This window comes from Chiloscyllium punctatum, chromosome 37 (genome assembly GCF_047496795.1).
Source record: "Chiloscyllium punctatum isolate Juve2018m chromosome 37, sChiPun1.3, whole genome shotgun sequence".
Taxonomy (NCBI): Eukaryota; Metazoa; Chordata; class Chondrichthyes; order Orectolobiformes; family Hemiscylliidae; genus Chiloscyllium; species Chiloscyllium punctatum.
The window spans coordinates 1,140,749-1,156,945 of NC_092775.1; the positions used below are offsets into that span (position 1 = coordinate 1,140,749).

Here is a 16,197-nt window from a genome sequence, read left to right on the forward strand (position 1 = left end):
AGAGTACCACACCTTCTGCCTCAAGTTTGCTGCAATCTCAGATGGAATTGAAAATGTGAACAGTTCCTGAGTGAAGAAGTAAATGTTGAACAGCTGAAGTGTGGATAAAGAGTTTGGTGTGGGCAAGAATGGAAGTGTTGGACCTTGTACAGGAGCTGGAGTTGGAAAGGGATTGCTTTATTGATGTTGTTGGGGTAGGAATGGGATTGAGCTGAGGTGTTCCCAGTGTGGAGACTTGTGACTTGGCTTATGTTTACCATCTGACAGTGTCTCCAAACCAAGACGAAGGTCATTGAGAAAAGAACTCATTGGGGTTTTCTGAACACAGGGTTGTAACTGTAATTTTCTTTCCACAGGATCGTTGGTTCTGGCGCCTTCGCAATAACCGAGTACAGGAGGGTTACCCGATGCAGATCGAGCAATTTTGGAAAGGACTCCCTACCCGTATCGATGCAGCGTATGAAAGATCAGATGGAAAATTTGTTTTCTTTAAAGGTAAGATTGATTTATGATAACATTGGCCCAATGTACCCATCGGTCTGCACTAGCTCATCTGCTTCAATCATAGCGATTGTAATTGAAAACAGAAATAGTGAAGGTTCTGAAGATCTATGGTATTAACTGAGAAGTGAAGAAAATTAATGTGAATGTAAGATGATTAATATGAAATAGGAGCAGAGGGAAATGGAGAAGAGCAGCATATTTTCTCATTCATCCCTCAGAACAGATTGGTTGAGGTTTACTACAGTAAGAGTCACTGCCAAGTTACGGCCTGCCACTTGGAGACTGGGTCACCTTTGTCTGTAGAGGGACTACACTTCACTTCAAAATCTATTTTTATTGACACCAGCTCAAATGTAATGGAGTTAGTGATCTAGGACTCGGTGGATGCTGAGGCAATATGAGGCCTGGACAAATAACAAGTCCAATATTTGCGGACAGGCATTTTGATGGAAGAGTTGGCCATTGATTTGAGAAAGGGGAATGATCAAGGAATTCCTGGGCTAGTGGGACAATGAATGACTTATGCACTCACTTGAGAAATGATGTCCAAACCTGGTGTTCCCAATTAAAAATGAGTCAAATCAGATACATAGGAGCAGAATTAGGCCATTTGGCCCTTCAAGTCTAAGCCACTTATTCTCATTCTAATGCTCTCTCCTTGATCCCTTTACCAGTCAAGAATCTATCCATCTCAGTCTTAAAGACACTCAGTGACTTGGTCTCTGCAGCAATGAGTTCCGCAGAGTCCCCAGCGTCCAGCTGAAGAAATTCCTCCTCATCTCCATTCTAAAAGGTCATTCCTTCACTGTGAGGCTGTGCTCTCGGGTCCTAGTCTCTCCTACTCAGAAACATCTTCTCTGAGTCCAGACTATCCAGGCCTCTCTGTATTCTGTAAGTTTCAATCAGATCCCGCCCCCCCCAATCCTTCTAAACTCCATTGCATACAGACCCAGAGTCCTCAATCGCTGCGTGTATGACAAACCCTTCATCCTCAGGATCATTCTTGTAAACCTCCTCTAGACCCCCTCCAACTCCAACACATTCTTCCTGAGCCTTATACAGCCTCAGCAGTATATCCCTGCTCTTGTATTCTAGCACTCTTGAAATGAATGCTAACATTGCATTTACCTTCCTAATTACCAACTGAACCTTATGAAAATTCTAAGTCCTAAGTCCTTTTGCGTTTCAGATTTTTGAAGCCTTTCTCCATTTAGAACAAATTCTGCATCTCTATTCTTCTTACCAAACTGCATAACCTCACTTTCCCACATTGTATTCCAGCTGACGTTTCTTTGCCCACTCTCCTAATCTGTTTAAGTTCTTCTGCAACCTCCCCATTTCCGTAACACTAACTGTCCCTCCACCTATCTTTGTATCATCTGCAAACTTGCATCAGTGCCCTCAGTTCCTTTGTCCAGATTGTTAATGTATAAAGTGAATAGTTGTGGTTCCCATCATGGACGCTTGCAGAATTCCACTAGACACCGGCTGCCATTCTGAAAAAGGTCCCTTTATTCGTGCCCCCTGCCTTCTGTCAGTCAGTCAGTCAATCCTCTGTCCATGCCAGTACCTTGCCCCTAACATCATGGGTTCTTATCTTACTTAACAGTTTTCTGTATAGAATATTGACAAAGACCTGGAAATCCAAATAGACATTCTGTGGCTTTCCTTTGTCTAACCTGCTCAATATCTCCTCAAAGAATTCCAATAGATTTGTCAGGCACAACCTCCTCTTGACGAAGCCGTAATGATTCAGCCTGATTTTCCCAGTCCACCTGCATATTGAAATCCCAATGATTATTGTACTTCAGTTGGTTCTGAAATAACACAGTAGTTCAGTTCTTGTACAATCCTGTGTTATAAGAAAATCGCGCAATAGCCACACCATTTAAACTGATGGGACCAGAATTGCGTTATAGCTAATACAGGTACGGAAAGTTCGTGTTCAAGAAATAATAGTCTAAATTCTTCGATTGAGTTAAAGCCAATTCGTGTTGAAGAAACGCACATTATAGCAGAACAGACTGTAGTGCCTTTATTACATGCCTTTTCTATCTCCTAATTTAATTTCTTCCCAAATCCTGACTACTGCTAGGAGGCCTGTACATCGTTTCCATTAGGGTCTTTTCCCTTTGTGTTTCCTCACCTTTACCCACACCAATTCTATGCCTTGACTCTAATTACTATTTCCCTGTTGACCTAATTTCATTTCTTACTAACCAGGCAACCTCTCTCACCCTCTGCACATCTGCCTGTCCTCTCAACAGGATGTGTATTTTTGGATATTTAGATGAGATTAGATTCCCTACAGTGTGGAAGCAGGCCCTTTGGCCCAACAAGTCCACACCAACCCTCTAGAGAGTAACCCATCCAGACCCATTTCCCTCTGACTAATGCACCTAACATTACGGGCAATTTAGCATGGCCAATTCACCTGACCTGCACATCTTTTGATTGTTGGAGGAAACCGGAGCACCCGGAGGAAACCCACACAGACACGGGGAGAATGTGCAAACTCCACACAGACAGTCTCCCGAGGCTGGAATTGAACCTGGGTCCCTGGCACTGTAAGACAGTGGTACTAACGACTGAGCTACCGTGGTGCCCTTGTTCCCAGCTTTGATCCCCTTGCAGCCTTGTCTCTGTGATACTCACAACGTCGTACCTGCCAATTTCAATCTGCGCTACAAGCTCATTTACCTTGTTTCATTTACTGTGTGTATTTAATTACAATACCCTCAGTCCTATGTTGACTACACTGCCACACCCCTTGTCATAGTTGTCCCCTTATCTGCTGTGCCGAAAGTTAGATTCCTGCTGCTTCCCATACTCTCTGTCCTATTACTTGTTCTGGAAATTTTAATAATTGCTGCTCAGTCCTTCTCCCCTTTAACTTATTCCATAACTTTTCATGCCACTGAACTTGGTTGTGCACTTTATCCTGTTTTGGTTCCAAATCTTCCCTGGACATTTAAATGTTTGTAGTTCAGAGAGTCAATAAAATGTGGACCCTTCGAGGATCCTGCCTGAAACATTGGCTCTCCTGCTTTTCTGATGTTGCCTGACCTGCTGTGCTTTTTTTAGCTCCACGTTTTATCGACATTGACTCTCCCAGCATCTGTGGTCCTCACTATCTCCTAGTTCAGATAGAGACACTGATTTTTAATGTCTCTGCAAAGATCAGTTCCATTAAAGCCTCTCCGATCCTCGTGCACGTGTCTGTGAGTGCGTGTGTACATGTCTGTGTGTGTGTATGTGAGTAAGCGTGTGTGTGTTTTAGGAGGTTGGGGGAATGGGTGCATGTACCATCATTGGGCCAAACCCCTCAAGTCTTGAATATGAAGAACCATGATGCTGAGGACCCTCCATTCTCACATGAATCTGGGGTCCTTCAGCTGAGCAGAGAGTTTACATTGATGACCATAATGGGGATGGAATTGTCTCCATTCTCTAAATCCAGTTGGGAATAGGATGGGATTGGCTGGACTTGACCAGGGTCATTGACAGAACATGGGCAAAGTGTAGAGAAAAGAGGAAAAACTCACCAAAGGAACAGCCCATTGTGAGGGTGTAGTTCAAGGAGCATGTCACGAACACTGCCTCATGGTCATTCCTTGTCCAGTAGCTGAGCTGCTGCATGGACCCTCTCTCCCGTTTCACTGAGCTGTGGAATCTCCCTGAGCCAGCTCAGAGAGAAAGGGCATTTCATCACATTGGCATTGCACCAGTTTTCCTTTTTGTTAGATTTTTTTAAAAAACAAGATTAATCATTATTGAAACAGCTCTGTTAGGCTTTCATTAAAACGAATGATCTAATATTCAGTGTTCCTGGTTTGCAGGAGATAAGTATTGGGTGTTCAAGGAGGTTACAGCTGAACCTGGATATCCTCATGGGTTGGTGCAATTAGGAAAAGGCCTCCCTCGAGAAGGAATTGACATGGCCCTGCGCTGGGAACCTGTGGGAAAAACCTATTTCTTCAAAGGAAACAAGTAATCTAATTTTGTTTGTGTTCTGTAACAACAATAATGTTGTGACTATACTGTTCCAAAGTATGATAAGCATGTAAAAATGGTTAGAGTTTAATTTTCATGGAGAATAATCCTTGCATTATACATATGTCTGTTTCATTTTTGGTCTGAGCTGGACTCAGCTGTTCACGACCTTGACTGAACCAGAAGGTTAAAATCGAAGGTTTAACTGGAGATCTGAGCTCCTCATCTCCACTGACACTCCTTCCCATGCAGCATTGACAGACAGATTGTGTGCCTCATGTCAAATCTGAATTCTGCCGGTCCCATTACTGCAGGACAGACAGTGCCCTGAGTATTGAGGTCAATCCTCCACCTCCAATCCAAACCATCAACAGCACATCTCATTGCTGTCTTATTAAGCAGTGTGGCTGAGCAGGGAACAGTCACTTATTGTTAACTTCCTCCTGGGATAAACTGTTGAAATTCCTGAGAAGGTGCTATGTAAATGCAGCTTTGCCTTTAACCCATTAGAAGCTGATCATAGGGTTTCAGGTGTCTGAGTGGACATGGGCATCAAGGCCAGGCCAGCATTCACTGCCCATCCCTAGTTCATATAATCACAGATTCCCTACAGTGCGGAAAGAGGCCATTCGGCCCATTGATTCGACACTGACCCTCTGAAGAGCATCCCACCCAAACTATTTAGGGAAGAAATCTACCACCCTTACCTGGGTCTGGACTACATGTATCTCCAGACCTACAGCAACGTGGTTGACACTTAATGGCAATAAATCCTTGGCCTAACTAGTGACGCCCTCATCCTGTAAATGAACTTTTAAAAAAAAAACGTAATCTGTCAACATCGGGGTTTGCTGTGTGTGTGTGTGACTGATGATGGATGCTGGGAATTCAGTGAGGGGATAGTGAAATGATGATGTTTGTTTCATAGATACTGGAGGTATAACGAGGAGAAGCAAGCATCAGATCCTGGCTACCCGAAACCCATCACCATCTGGAAGGGAATTCCAGAGGCACCTCAGGGTGCCTTTGTGAGCAAAGAAGGAAGTGAGTATGTAGCTGGGAAACTGAAGTGGTTCTACCATTCGGTGAGTTGGTTACTGGAATCTGTTTGGCAATTATCCAAAGGTCTAATTCCACCAGGATATTGAATTCTAGAAACTGGCACCAGGAGAAAAGCAACAGAACGCAATGAAAACACAGAGGGCAGGTATGCCACTGAGGGCCAACATTGGATCAATTGTCAATCTCTCAAGTAGCAGGATTTGATTCAGTCACATCTGTCCGTGTCTAAGTGAGACCTTGAGGCAGTCTGCAGAAAGGAGCTGTGCAGAGAGATGCTGTCTGTCGTTAATTGTTACACTGGGGTCTCTGCTGTTGAATAAACAACAGAGATATCAGTTCACTACTGAGTGTATCCTACACAGCTCAAACAGGAGGAAAGGCAGAGAGGAACCAATTTTCAGGGAAATTACAGAGAGATACAAAAACTGTACAGAAGTTAATGAGGACTTGTGTAAACTGGTCCAGGAATATTGCAGAGGGTAGAGAGGGAGAAGGCTTTTGAAGTTTGTTCAGGAGAATTTGCTAGATCAAAATATTTATAGTCCAATGAGAAAGTGGATGTTTCTGGATGCATCAGTGTCTTTTTGGAGGTTGGAGGGTCAAAGTGCTGGGGTATGGGGGCCAGTGATCACTGTATCATAAAGTTCAGGGTTAGTTATGGAAAAGGACAAGGAACAATCTGCTGTAAAAATAATGAAGTGGAGGAATGCTAACTTCATTGGGAGTGAGAATGGATCTGATCCAACTAAACTAAAATTTTAAAAACCCAAAGAACTGCAGATGCTGGAAATCCGAACCAAAAGCAGATCTTGCTGGAAAATCTCAGCAGGTCTGACAGCATCTGTGCAGAGAAAGCAGAGTTAATGTTTCAGGTCCTGTGACGCTTCCTCTGAAATGGAATCAAAGGTCAGTAACAAAATTATAACTGATCAATGCACTGCCTTTAAAGAAGAGATAGTTTGAGTACATAGAGCATAGAGCAGTACAGCACAGGACAGGCCCTTCGGCCCACAATGCTGTGCTGAGCATTTATCTTAATCCAAGATCAACCAAACCCACACACCCCTCAATTTACTGCCGTCCATGTACTTGTCCAGCAATCACTTAAATGCCCTTAATGTCTCTGACTCTATACCACCACTGGCAGTGAATTCCATGCGGGGAGAAAGTGAGGACTGCAGATGCTGGAGATCAGAGCTGAAAATGTGTTGCTGGAAAAGCGCAGCAGGTCAGGCAGCATCCAAGGAGCAGGAGATTCGATGTTTTGGGCATGAGCCCTTCTTCAGGAATTCCATGCACCCACTACTCTGTGTAAAGAACCTACTTCTGACATCTCCCCTATAACCTTCCTCCAGTCACCTTAAAATTATGACCCTTCGTGATAGCCATTTCTGCCCTGGGGAAAGGTCTCTGGCTATCTACTCTATCTATGCCGCTCATTACCTTGTACACCTCTATCAAGTCACTCTCTTCCTCCTTCTCTCCAGTGTGAAAAGACCGAGCTCACTCAACCTCTGTCATAAGACAAGCTCTCCAATCCAGGCAGCATCCTGGTAAATCTCCTCTGCACCCTCTCTAAAGCATCTCCCATCTTTCCTATAATGAGGCGACCAGAACTGGACACAATATTCCAAGTGTGGTCTAACCAGAATTTTATAGAGCTGCAGCAAAACCTTGTGGCTCTTAAACTCAATCCCCCCATTAATGAAAGCCAAAACACCATACGCCTTCTTAACAACCCTACCAACTTGAATAGCAACTCTGAGGGATCTATGTACGTGGATCCCAAGAATCCACTATTCCTCCACACTGCCAAGAATTCTGTCTTTAACCCTGTATTCAGAATTCAAATTGGACCTTCCAAAATGAATCACTTCACATTTATCCAGGTTGAACACCATCTGCTACTTCTCAGCCCAGCTCTGCATCCTGTCTATGTCTTGTTGTAGCCTGCAACAGCCCTCGACATATCTACACCTTTGTGTCTCCGACAAACTTACTAACCCACCTTTCCACTTCTTCATCCAAGTTATTTATAAAAACTTCAAAGAGTAGAGGCCCAAGTACAGATCCCTGTGGGTCACCACTGGTCACCGAGCTCCAGGTGGAATACTTTCCATCCACTGCCACTTGCTGTCGTCTTTCGGCCAGCCAATTCCATATCAAGGCAGCCATATTTCCCTGTATCCCAGAACCTCCTAACCTCCCATACCTCCCTACAGTTAAGATATATTATCACCAGTGTCATGGACCAGACCAAATCCCCTTCAATATATCAAGGAGATAGCCTAAACTTTAACTTTTATCTTATTTAAAGGCAAGTGTAAGATGCTGTGTTCCAGATGTAATTCAATTGGTTACACAACTTTGCTTGAAGCAAAACACGCTTTATTCTTACTCTACAATTAAAATACAAACAAAAGAAAGAAGAATTGCCTAACTTAAACTGTGTTGGAAACTTAACTGAATAATAGATTATTTAACTACTAAACAGCAACTGTTCCAGTGTAGTAATATCCTATAAGCACACTTTTGGCGAAGGTAAATTCAGTAAAACAGATTGTCTCGCATATGATTCTGGCAACAGGAAGACAGCCCCAGCTTTTAGCTGTCACAGAGAGAGAAATAAGGGCTTCCACATCCAGCTTCAAAACCCCAGCAAAGGCTACTGAAAGCTAAACTAAAACCCTGGTTCTGGAGGAGACTAATTCCACCTATTCGGGCTGCTCCTATTGTTCCAACTTTTAAAAAAAAATACAAGGCCTCACAAGCTGTTTACTTTATTGGCTTGGAATAGACCCCTCAGTACCTCTATCTCTCCACTCTTCATAAAAAATAAGCAGGACAAAATGCAACTCTTAAAGCCATAGTATTGTCACACCAGGGGGAAAATTAGATCAAACAAGTCCTGAGTCTGAAAAATGATGAGAATTATAGAGGTGAAGCTGAAGAAGAGCAAGTTGTTTGTGACTGATGTCAGACAGTAGTCCAAGTGAAACCAGGGCTAAATACAGAAGGTTCAGAAGGGAACTGCAATAGCAGGAGAGAGAGGGATTTGGCTTAAATGTACAAAATCATTGAGGGTCAGGTTCAGAGTATAGTCAATAAAACACCTAGCATCCTGGCAATAAAGGTACAGAGTGTAAAGACAGGGAAGTTATATAAAACTTGCATAATACAGTTGGCCTCAGCTGGAGTATTGCATTTAGTTCTGGGCACCGCATGTTAGGTAGAATGTGATGTCTTTGGAGACAGTGTGCAGAAAAGATTTGAGAATCATTCCAGGGAAGAGATCCTTCCATTACAGGGATTGGAGAAGCTGCAGTTGCCCTGCCAAATTTATTAGAATTGCTTGAGGATGTAACGAGCAGGATGGATAAAGGGGAAAAAGTGGATGTAGTATATTTGGATTTTCAAATGTTCAATAAGGTACCAGATATTAAGCTACTTAATAAGAGCCCATGGTGCTGGATGTAGTATGTTAGCATGGATAATGATTGGTAACTAACAGATAATTGGGATAAGGGGAGCATTTTCAGGATTACAACCTGTAACTAGTGGACTGCCACAGGAATCAGTGCTGGGGCCACAGTTATTTAGAATAGATATTAATGACTTGGATAAATGAAGTGGATGTACAATCGCCAAGTTTGCAGCTGACACACATCGGTGAGAAGGCAAGTAGTGAGGATGACACAAAGATTGTGCAGAGGGATATCAACAGATTACAAGACTGGGAGAAAACTTGACAGATGGAATATAGTATGGGAAAAATGGGAGGTCATGCATTTTGATAGAAAGAAGAGCTGAATATTATTTAAATAGAAAAAGACTGAAGAAAGCTATCGCACGAAAGAGTTTGGGAGTCCTTGTGTATAAATCACAAAACGTTAGCATCTAATTTCAGAAGGTAATTACAGAGATAAATGGAATGTTGCCTTTATTTCAAAGGGAATAGAATATGAAAGTAGGGAGGTTTTGCTAAAAATTATACAAGGCACAGGCAGACCACAGCTAGAATAATGGGAACGGTTTTGGACCCTTCATCCAAGGAAATATATACTGGCATTGGAGGCAGTCCAATGCTGTTCTTGGGTACGGAGGGAGTGTCTTAAGAGGGGAGGTTGAGTAGGTTGGGCTTATACTTATTGGATCTTAGGGGAATAAAAACCAACCTTATTGAAACATAAAAGATTCTTATGGGATTTGGCAGGGCTAATGCTGAAAGATTATTTCCCGTTTTTGCGAGGCTAGGAGCACAGGTCACAATTTCAGATTAAGGGTTGACCATTTAAGACCGAGATGAATAGGAATTTATTCTCAGAGGGACTGAATCTGTATAATTTTTTTTACCACAGAGGGATGTTGAAGCTGAGCTATTAAGTATGTTCAAGGCTATGACAAGATGTTTAATCAATAAGGGAATCTAGAACTATGGGGAAAAGGCAGGAAACTGGAGTTGAGAATTATTATATAGAGTCATAGTGTCATTGAGATGTACAACACGGAAACAGACCCTTTGGTCCAACTTGTCCATGCCGACCAGATGTCCTAAATTAATCTAGTCTCATTTACCAGCACTTGGCCCGTATCCCTCTAAACCCTTTCTATTCATATACCCATCCAAATGTCTTTTAAATGTTGTAATTATACCAAACTCCTCCACTTCCTCTGGCAGCTCATTCCATACACTCATTACCCTCTGTGTGAAAATGTTGCCCCTTAGGTCTCTTTTATATCTTTCCCCTCTCACCCTAAACCTATGCCCTCTAGTTCTGGACTCCTCCACCCCGGGGAAAAGACCTTGTTTGTTTACCCTATTCATGCCCCTCATGTTGGGCCATGATATCATTGAATGGTGGAGCAGACTCGATGGGCTGGATAGCCTATTACTGCTCCTACACCATGGTCTCATGTTGCCCTTAGTGAAGTTTAAGAGGAGATTTAGTGGAGTGTTTCAAAATCATTAGGGGCATGACAGAGTAGATAGGGAAAGTTGTTCTCATTGGTGAAAGAATTGAAGTCAAGAGAGCACTGATTCATTGGCTGAAGGTGTAACATTTTCTTTAGGATCTCTCTGTGCTGCCTGAGAGTGTGCTGAAGGCAGATTCAATTACAGCTTTCAAAAGGTTACTTAATAATGAACTCTTGGAAGGAAAGTTCCTTTGGGGATAGGGAACTGACGAGTCGGTGACACTGTCTGAGCTGCTTGTCAGTGAGCCAGCGTGAATTCAGCAGGCTGAATGGCTTTCTTCTGCAGTATAATGCGGTTCTATGGTAATAAGAAGCGACATTCATGACAATGATCCAGAGAAATATCCAGTAACTGTGGCTGTTTTAGCTCAATGTGCCTGTGCAACTACCTGGCTCAAGCAATCCTGGGCTAATCCTACTGTGCTATCCATTCCATTCAGCCTTGTACCTTAATCTCCTCTTTACCTCAACCAGTCCCAGTAGCAAAACTTCTATATTCCAAACACCATTAAAAATTTGAAGCTGCAGATGCAAAGATCATCCTATTGGTTTAACTTTTTCTTTCTTTCCTTTTCAATTAGCTTATACATATTTTTACAAAGGGAAGCAGTACTGGAAATTTGACAATCAGAAGTTGCTGGTGGAGCCTGGCTATCCCCGTTCTATTGTCAAGGACTGGATGGGATGCAATCACAAAGATGTCAACACGAGCAAAGACCGTCGTCGACCTAATGACGATGTGGACATCATGGTCCAGATCAATGATGTGCCCAGCACAGTAAATGCCATCGCTGTAGTCATCCCTTGTATCCTGTCCCTCTGTATCCTGGTATTGGTTTACACCATCTTCCAGTTCAAGCAGAAAGGGTCACAGCAGAACCTGGTGTCCTGCAAACGCTCAGTGCAAGAGTGGGTTTGAAGATCTGAGCACAACAGGACAGGCATTTTAAAAATGTCATTGGTTCAAATGAGGGCTATTTGTGAATGAGGCAGGAATCTTCCAACCGTGGGAAAGATGACTTGAGAGCCTAGAATCTCTGAACCTTGGGGTATTTGTGGTGTTTCTACCGACTGAACAAGGGAACCGACAGGGAACTGGGAGCCTCCTGCAACACACACATCACGTCTTTACTACAATGCCTCATTCATGTTTTCAGTGTGCCATTCTGTGTAGGCCCAGTCTGTGTGTGTGCTTTAACACATGGATAGACCTTCTGTCATGAAGAAGGAAAACCGCACAGGAGAAATGAGGACAAACTCCATATTTTTAATTCTTCATTCTACAAATCAACATCTTCAGTGGAGTTGAAAGTTTTCTTGTTTGGGATAGAGCTACACCACAAAATATTCCTGGAAAACTAATACCATCAAAAGAAGAAATGTTGAATAAGAAAGGATTTTGCTGGTCATGATGAGAGACCGTATAACGTTACTTGAACAGAGATTTTGAGTCTTAAACAAGAGTGTAATTATATTACACATTAACTGGAACAATCGGAATAAGCGAAAATGTGGATTCATGAATCCGCAGGGGATTTTAAAAATTTCAATGTATTTTGAAATAAGTGGGGGCCAAAATATCTACAATAGTTAAACAGCCTTAAAACATTTTCTTTTTGTTAGTTGTTTGGTCAAGTCTTTGAATGTCAACATTAACGAGTCCTTGTGAACCTTCATCAGTATGTCATTATGAAACTGTGACTATGGCAACAAGAGGCCTGATTACATTCAGGACTAGGCCGAGCATGCAAAGCAGTCAGTGTTAGCAATACCTGTCTTGTGTACTGGTAGATCCAGATCCAGATGGTGCCACATATCCAGTGTCCTCAAGTCATTGAACAAACAGAAGTGCCATTTGATGGTCCCAGAAGGAAGCTGGAGGAGTTACTATCTGAAAGAAAGAACAATGACTTGGAAATGACCAGGATTTGATGGCTGATCTAAATCACAGTATTATTATACAGTTACCACTTAGTCTTTGTGAAAATTGACTGAGTGACTGATAGTCAGTTAATGACTTAATATAGATAGAGCTTTTAAACAGCATTTCAGAGGAAGCTGATTTGCCAGTTGTTAAAAGTTTGTGTAGTTGAGCTGCTGTTGCTGTTGACTGTCAGTCACAATGCTGCTCCATTGCACTGAGTCTGGTAAATGTAAATGCTTTGAAAGAGGTTTGCAATAGGACATTAATTGAAAGCATAGTAAAAAGTTCTGATGTACAGTTAATCTTTTACTAAACAGGTTTGCCATTTCATAGAAAGCTTTTTTTATCTAGTCAAACAATATTTGGGAAAGCAAGAAAATGACGTTTTACATCAGACATTTTAAAGTTTGTTTTTGTGACCAAAATTCCAATTGGCCCATCTGAACTTGGTCATGCAGTTTAGACAGTGTTTCTTTGAGACTCGGAAGGTTCAGTGTCAAGTGATAAAAATGGATTGTGACTGACTGTTCTCACCCAACAATAGTAACGTGCTTAATGGAGTAAAATGGCTGGCCATTAAACCATTGCTGATTAATCATAGTAGTCAGTGTTATCTGGCTCCATTTAAAATTTACTGTCCCCACAGACTCCAACTGCAACAATGGTCTTTTATTGGGTTTATAGGAGCTACAGAATGAAAGGTGCCAGCTATTTTGTCAGAGGTGGCCAAGATTATTAAACCATCACTTCATGTCTCCTGACAATATTGTCCAATGCTTTTAAAATCTGTATTGATTGTTTAATTGAGTTTTTAAATATCTCCCTACAAAACTGATAGAAACACATTCAAAACCATGGATCAAAGGCATCCATTGATTTTTGTAAGTTTTTGGGATGAAATTATGGATCTTCTTATGAAAGTGTTTAAGATAATTGTCTACAATGACATCTAATTGTACAAATATATTGGTACCGCGGTCAAGTATACTTGACAGTAACTGGATTAGAGAGAGTCTTGCTGCATTGAAGCTGCAATCATCGATAAGCATTTAGAAGGTTTAAATAATAACCAATTGTCATTTATTTTGTAAATGTTCTCCCATTTCTCCGACCTTTTTGTCTTCCTCTGGAGACTGTACTGTATCAGTAAATACTTTAGCAGCTAGACAAAGGACTATTTCAATTGTTGCTGTCCTGATGGTCAAGAGGAACAAGTCAATATTTCTGTAACTTCTCAATTAATTTAAGATTTATTTTTGCATCAACTGATTTTTGTATTGGTTTTGAGCGATCCAATGACACTGATTTAGATACTTCCCCTGTTTGTTTACACAGACCAGCCTTCAGGTGTTACACAATATATCCAGCTGGTTATCAGCTGTAACTGAATTTTAAGTTTCAGATTGTTCAATTTTTAAGTGCTTATTTGTTAAATCCATTCATGTTCATTTGTGGTACAGTTTCTGTTTTAAACATTCCACTCTCTGTAGCAGCCACTTTCACACTCAACATGGCTGCCAAAGCTGCTGATCAATCAATATGGTGGTTGGCCTAAAGTTTGTTTTGTATTGAAAGAATCTGATTAATCGGTAATTAATGTTCAATGCAATCTAATGTTTTGTGCTCCAGTGGAAACATTGAGCTGAGCCTGAGGCTTACACAGATGTAAAAGATGATGTAGGAATTCTTTGCAAAGTTTAACAAAAATCATGGAAAGTTTCACTTAAGATTGTCAGGTTTTTATTCCCTCAACTTTCCAGTTGTTATTATCATGTAAGGAGAATGTTAAATAGTTATGCAAAGTTTCCTTTGAGAGGAAATGAAAAACTTGATATTTTGGGGTTTATTTATTGTGTTATTTGGCAAAAGAAATTACTCAATGGAGGAGAATCTCAGCTGAGCCCAAGACCTCTTGTTTGTACCCAACAAGAGTCCTGGCTAAATCCACTCCCCACACTGTCAAATAAAACTCAGGAACCTACTACTCCAAAAGCAACACCTTTTAAGAACTTTGTCTCAGTAACAGGACCAGTTGAGAGGTTGTTAAATCAAATTAAATCCTTGCATTTATTTATTAATACAGTACAAAAGCAAGGGAGTTATACTAAACTTTTATAAACCTCTAGTTAGGCCCCAGTTGGAAAATTAGATATAATTCTAATTGTAGACACTACACTTTTGGGAAGGTGAAAAGGTCTTGGACATTTGAATGAGGAACTTCAGTTAATGAGATGAGACTAGAGAGGCTGGAACTGATCTCCACAGAATAAAGATAATTTAAGAATGATTGACTTTATTTTTTGTTCAAATGGTTTTGAGATAATAAATCAGGAGAATAGGTAACCAGAGGAACAAAGATTGACATTGATTGAGAAACACCAGAGGAGACAAAAGGATAACTTACTTTACGAGGCTAGATGCTGTGATCTGGAATATAATGCCGGAAAGGATAATGGTAACAGATTCAATCAGAACTTTCAAAAGGGAAATTGGATACATACTGGATTAGGAAACATTTCAGACACACTGGGAAAAAACAGCGCTGAGTGCGATTCATTGAATAGCACTTTCTAATAGCTGCCACAGAAACATTAATGACTTCATTTATGTAGCACCTTCTAATATAGGAAACCACCTCCTCATGGCATTTCAAAGACATAGCAGAGAAAAACGTACAGTCAACTAACGACTTGGGTAAAGGAGAGAGATTTATGGGAGAAATGCTTGAATTTAGGGTTGTGGGTAACTGAAGGTATGGCCACTATTTGGAGTTTTACAGATTAGGATTACTCCAGAGAATAAAACTGGAGAACTATTTAGATTGCAGAAGAGTGTGGGACCTGGAAGGGACTGCAAACAATTGAGGGGAATTTTAAAATTGTAGTTCACAAAGCATGAGGATTTCAGCAACAGAGGGAGATGGCAGGGGGAAGATAGATGCCTTGACAGAAGGGAAAATAAAGCGTACGGTCCGAATGTAGGAGATATGGAGTTAGAAGATCAGCTCAGGGTCGAATGGAACACAGAGACTGTGGATAGTGGCTCAGCTTGATTCAAAAGCTGTTACATTCCTAGAACCCACTAATAAACCTGTGGCAGAACTTGTATAATAGGACATAACCATATTCAGAGGTAATAACCATATTCATGCCATTATCTGAACAAGTTTAAAAATGAAATGAAATTCCCTTTTCCATTTTGGTGTAAGGATCGGCTCCTCCAGTTTCTGGTCTCAATATCCTTTCATTTTCTCTGTAAATGTTGTTTGGCGAGATGCAGTTTTCAGTGTCAAACTGAGTTCTTTCTTTCACTTTGAGCCTGGCAAACTGTTACTTGCTCTGAAAGTGCTTGGATTAAGGAGATTAAAGTCAGTACTGGTTCACTCTGTTTCAGGATTTACATTTTTACTGATATGAAAACAGACTGACTGCAGGCTCTCCACAATGTATACAAACAAACCATGCAGAATAAGGACAGGCAATAAGAACTCAATGGTACAATTTTAAAGAGTGTATGTACTCAAATTGTTAAAGATGATAACAAAAGTTGAGAAGGCTGTTTGAAAAAGTAGACTGGTTCCTTGACTTTATTAAATGAATACTGGAGTACAAAAAGCAAGGAGAATATGCTAAATCTTTTTCAAACAGTATTAGGCCCTAGCTGGAGTATTATGTCCACTTCTGGCACTGCACTTCAGGCAGGATGTTCAGGCCCTCAATAGCAGGAATTGAGACTTCAGT

At 41.2% G+C, this 16,197-nt stretch overlaps 1 protein-coding gene across 1 annotated transcript in view; it reads left to right on the top strand.

Annotated features, from left to right (window-relative positions):
* Positions 1-15,839, top strand: part of mmp24 (matrix metallopeptidase 24) — an 85,526-nt gene extending 69,687 nt beyond the window's left edge. Inside the window, exons 7-10 of the mRNA XM_072556071.1 lie at positions 357-495; positions 4,344-4,494; positions 5,426-5,541; positions 11,115-15,839. Of these exons, the coding sequence (XP_072412172.1) occupies positions 357-495; positions 4,344-4,494; positions 5,426-5,541; positions 11,115-11,452 (744 nt within the window). The 3' untranslated portion in view covers positions 11,453-15,839. The remainder of the gene's footprint in view (positions 1-356; positions 496-4,343; positions 4,495-5,425; positions 5,542-11,114) is intronic.
* Positions 15,840-16,197: the final 358 nt, after the last annotated feature.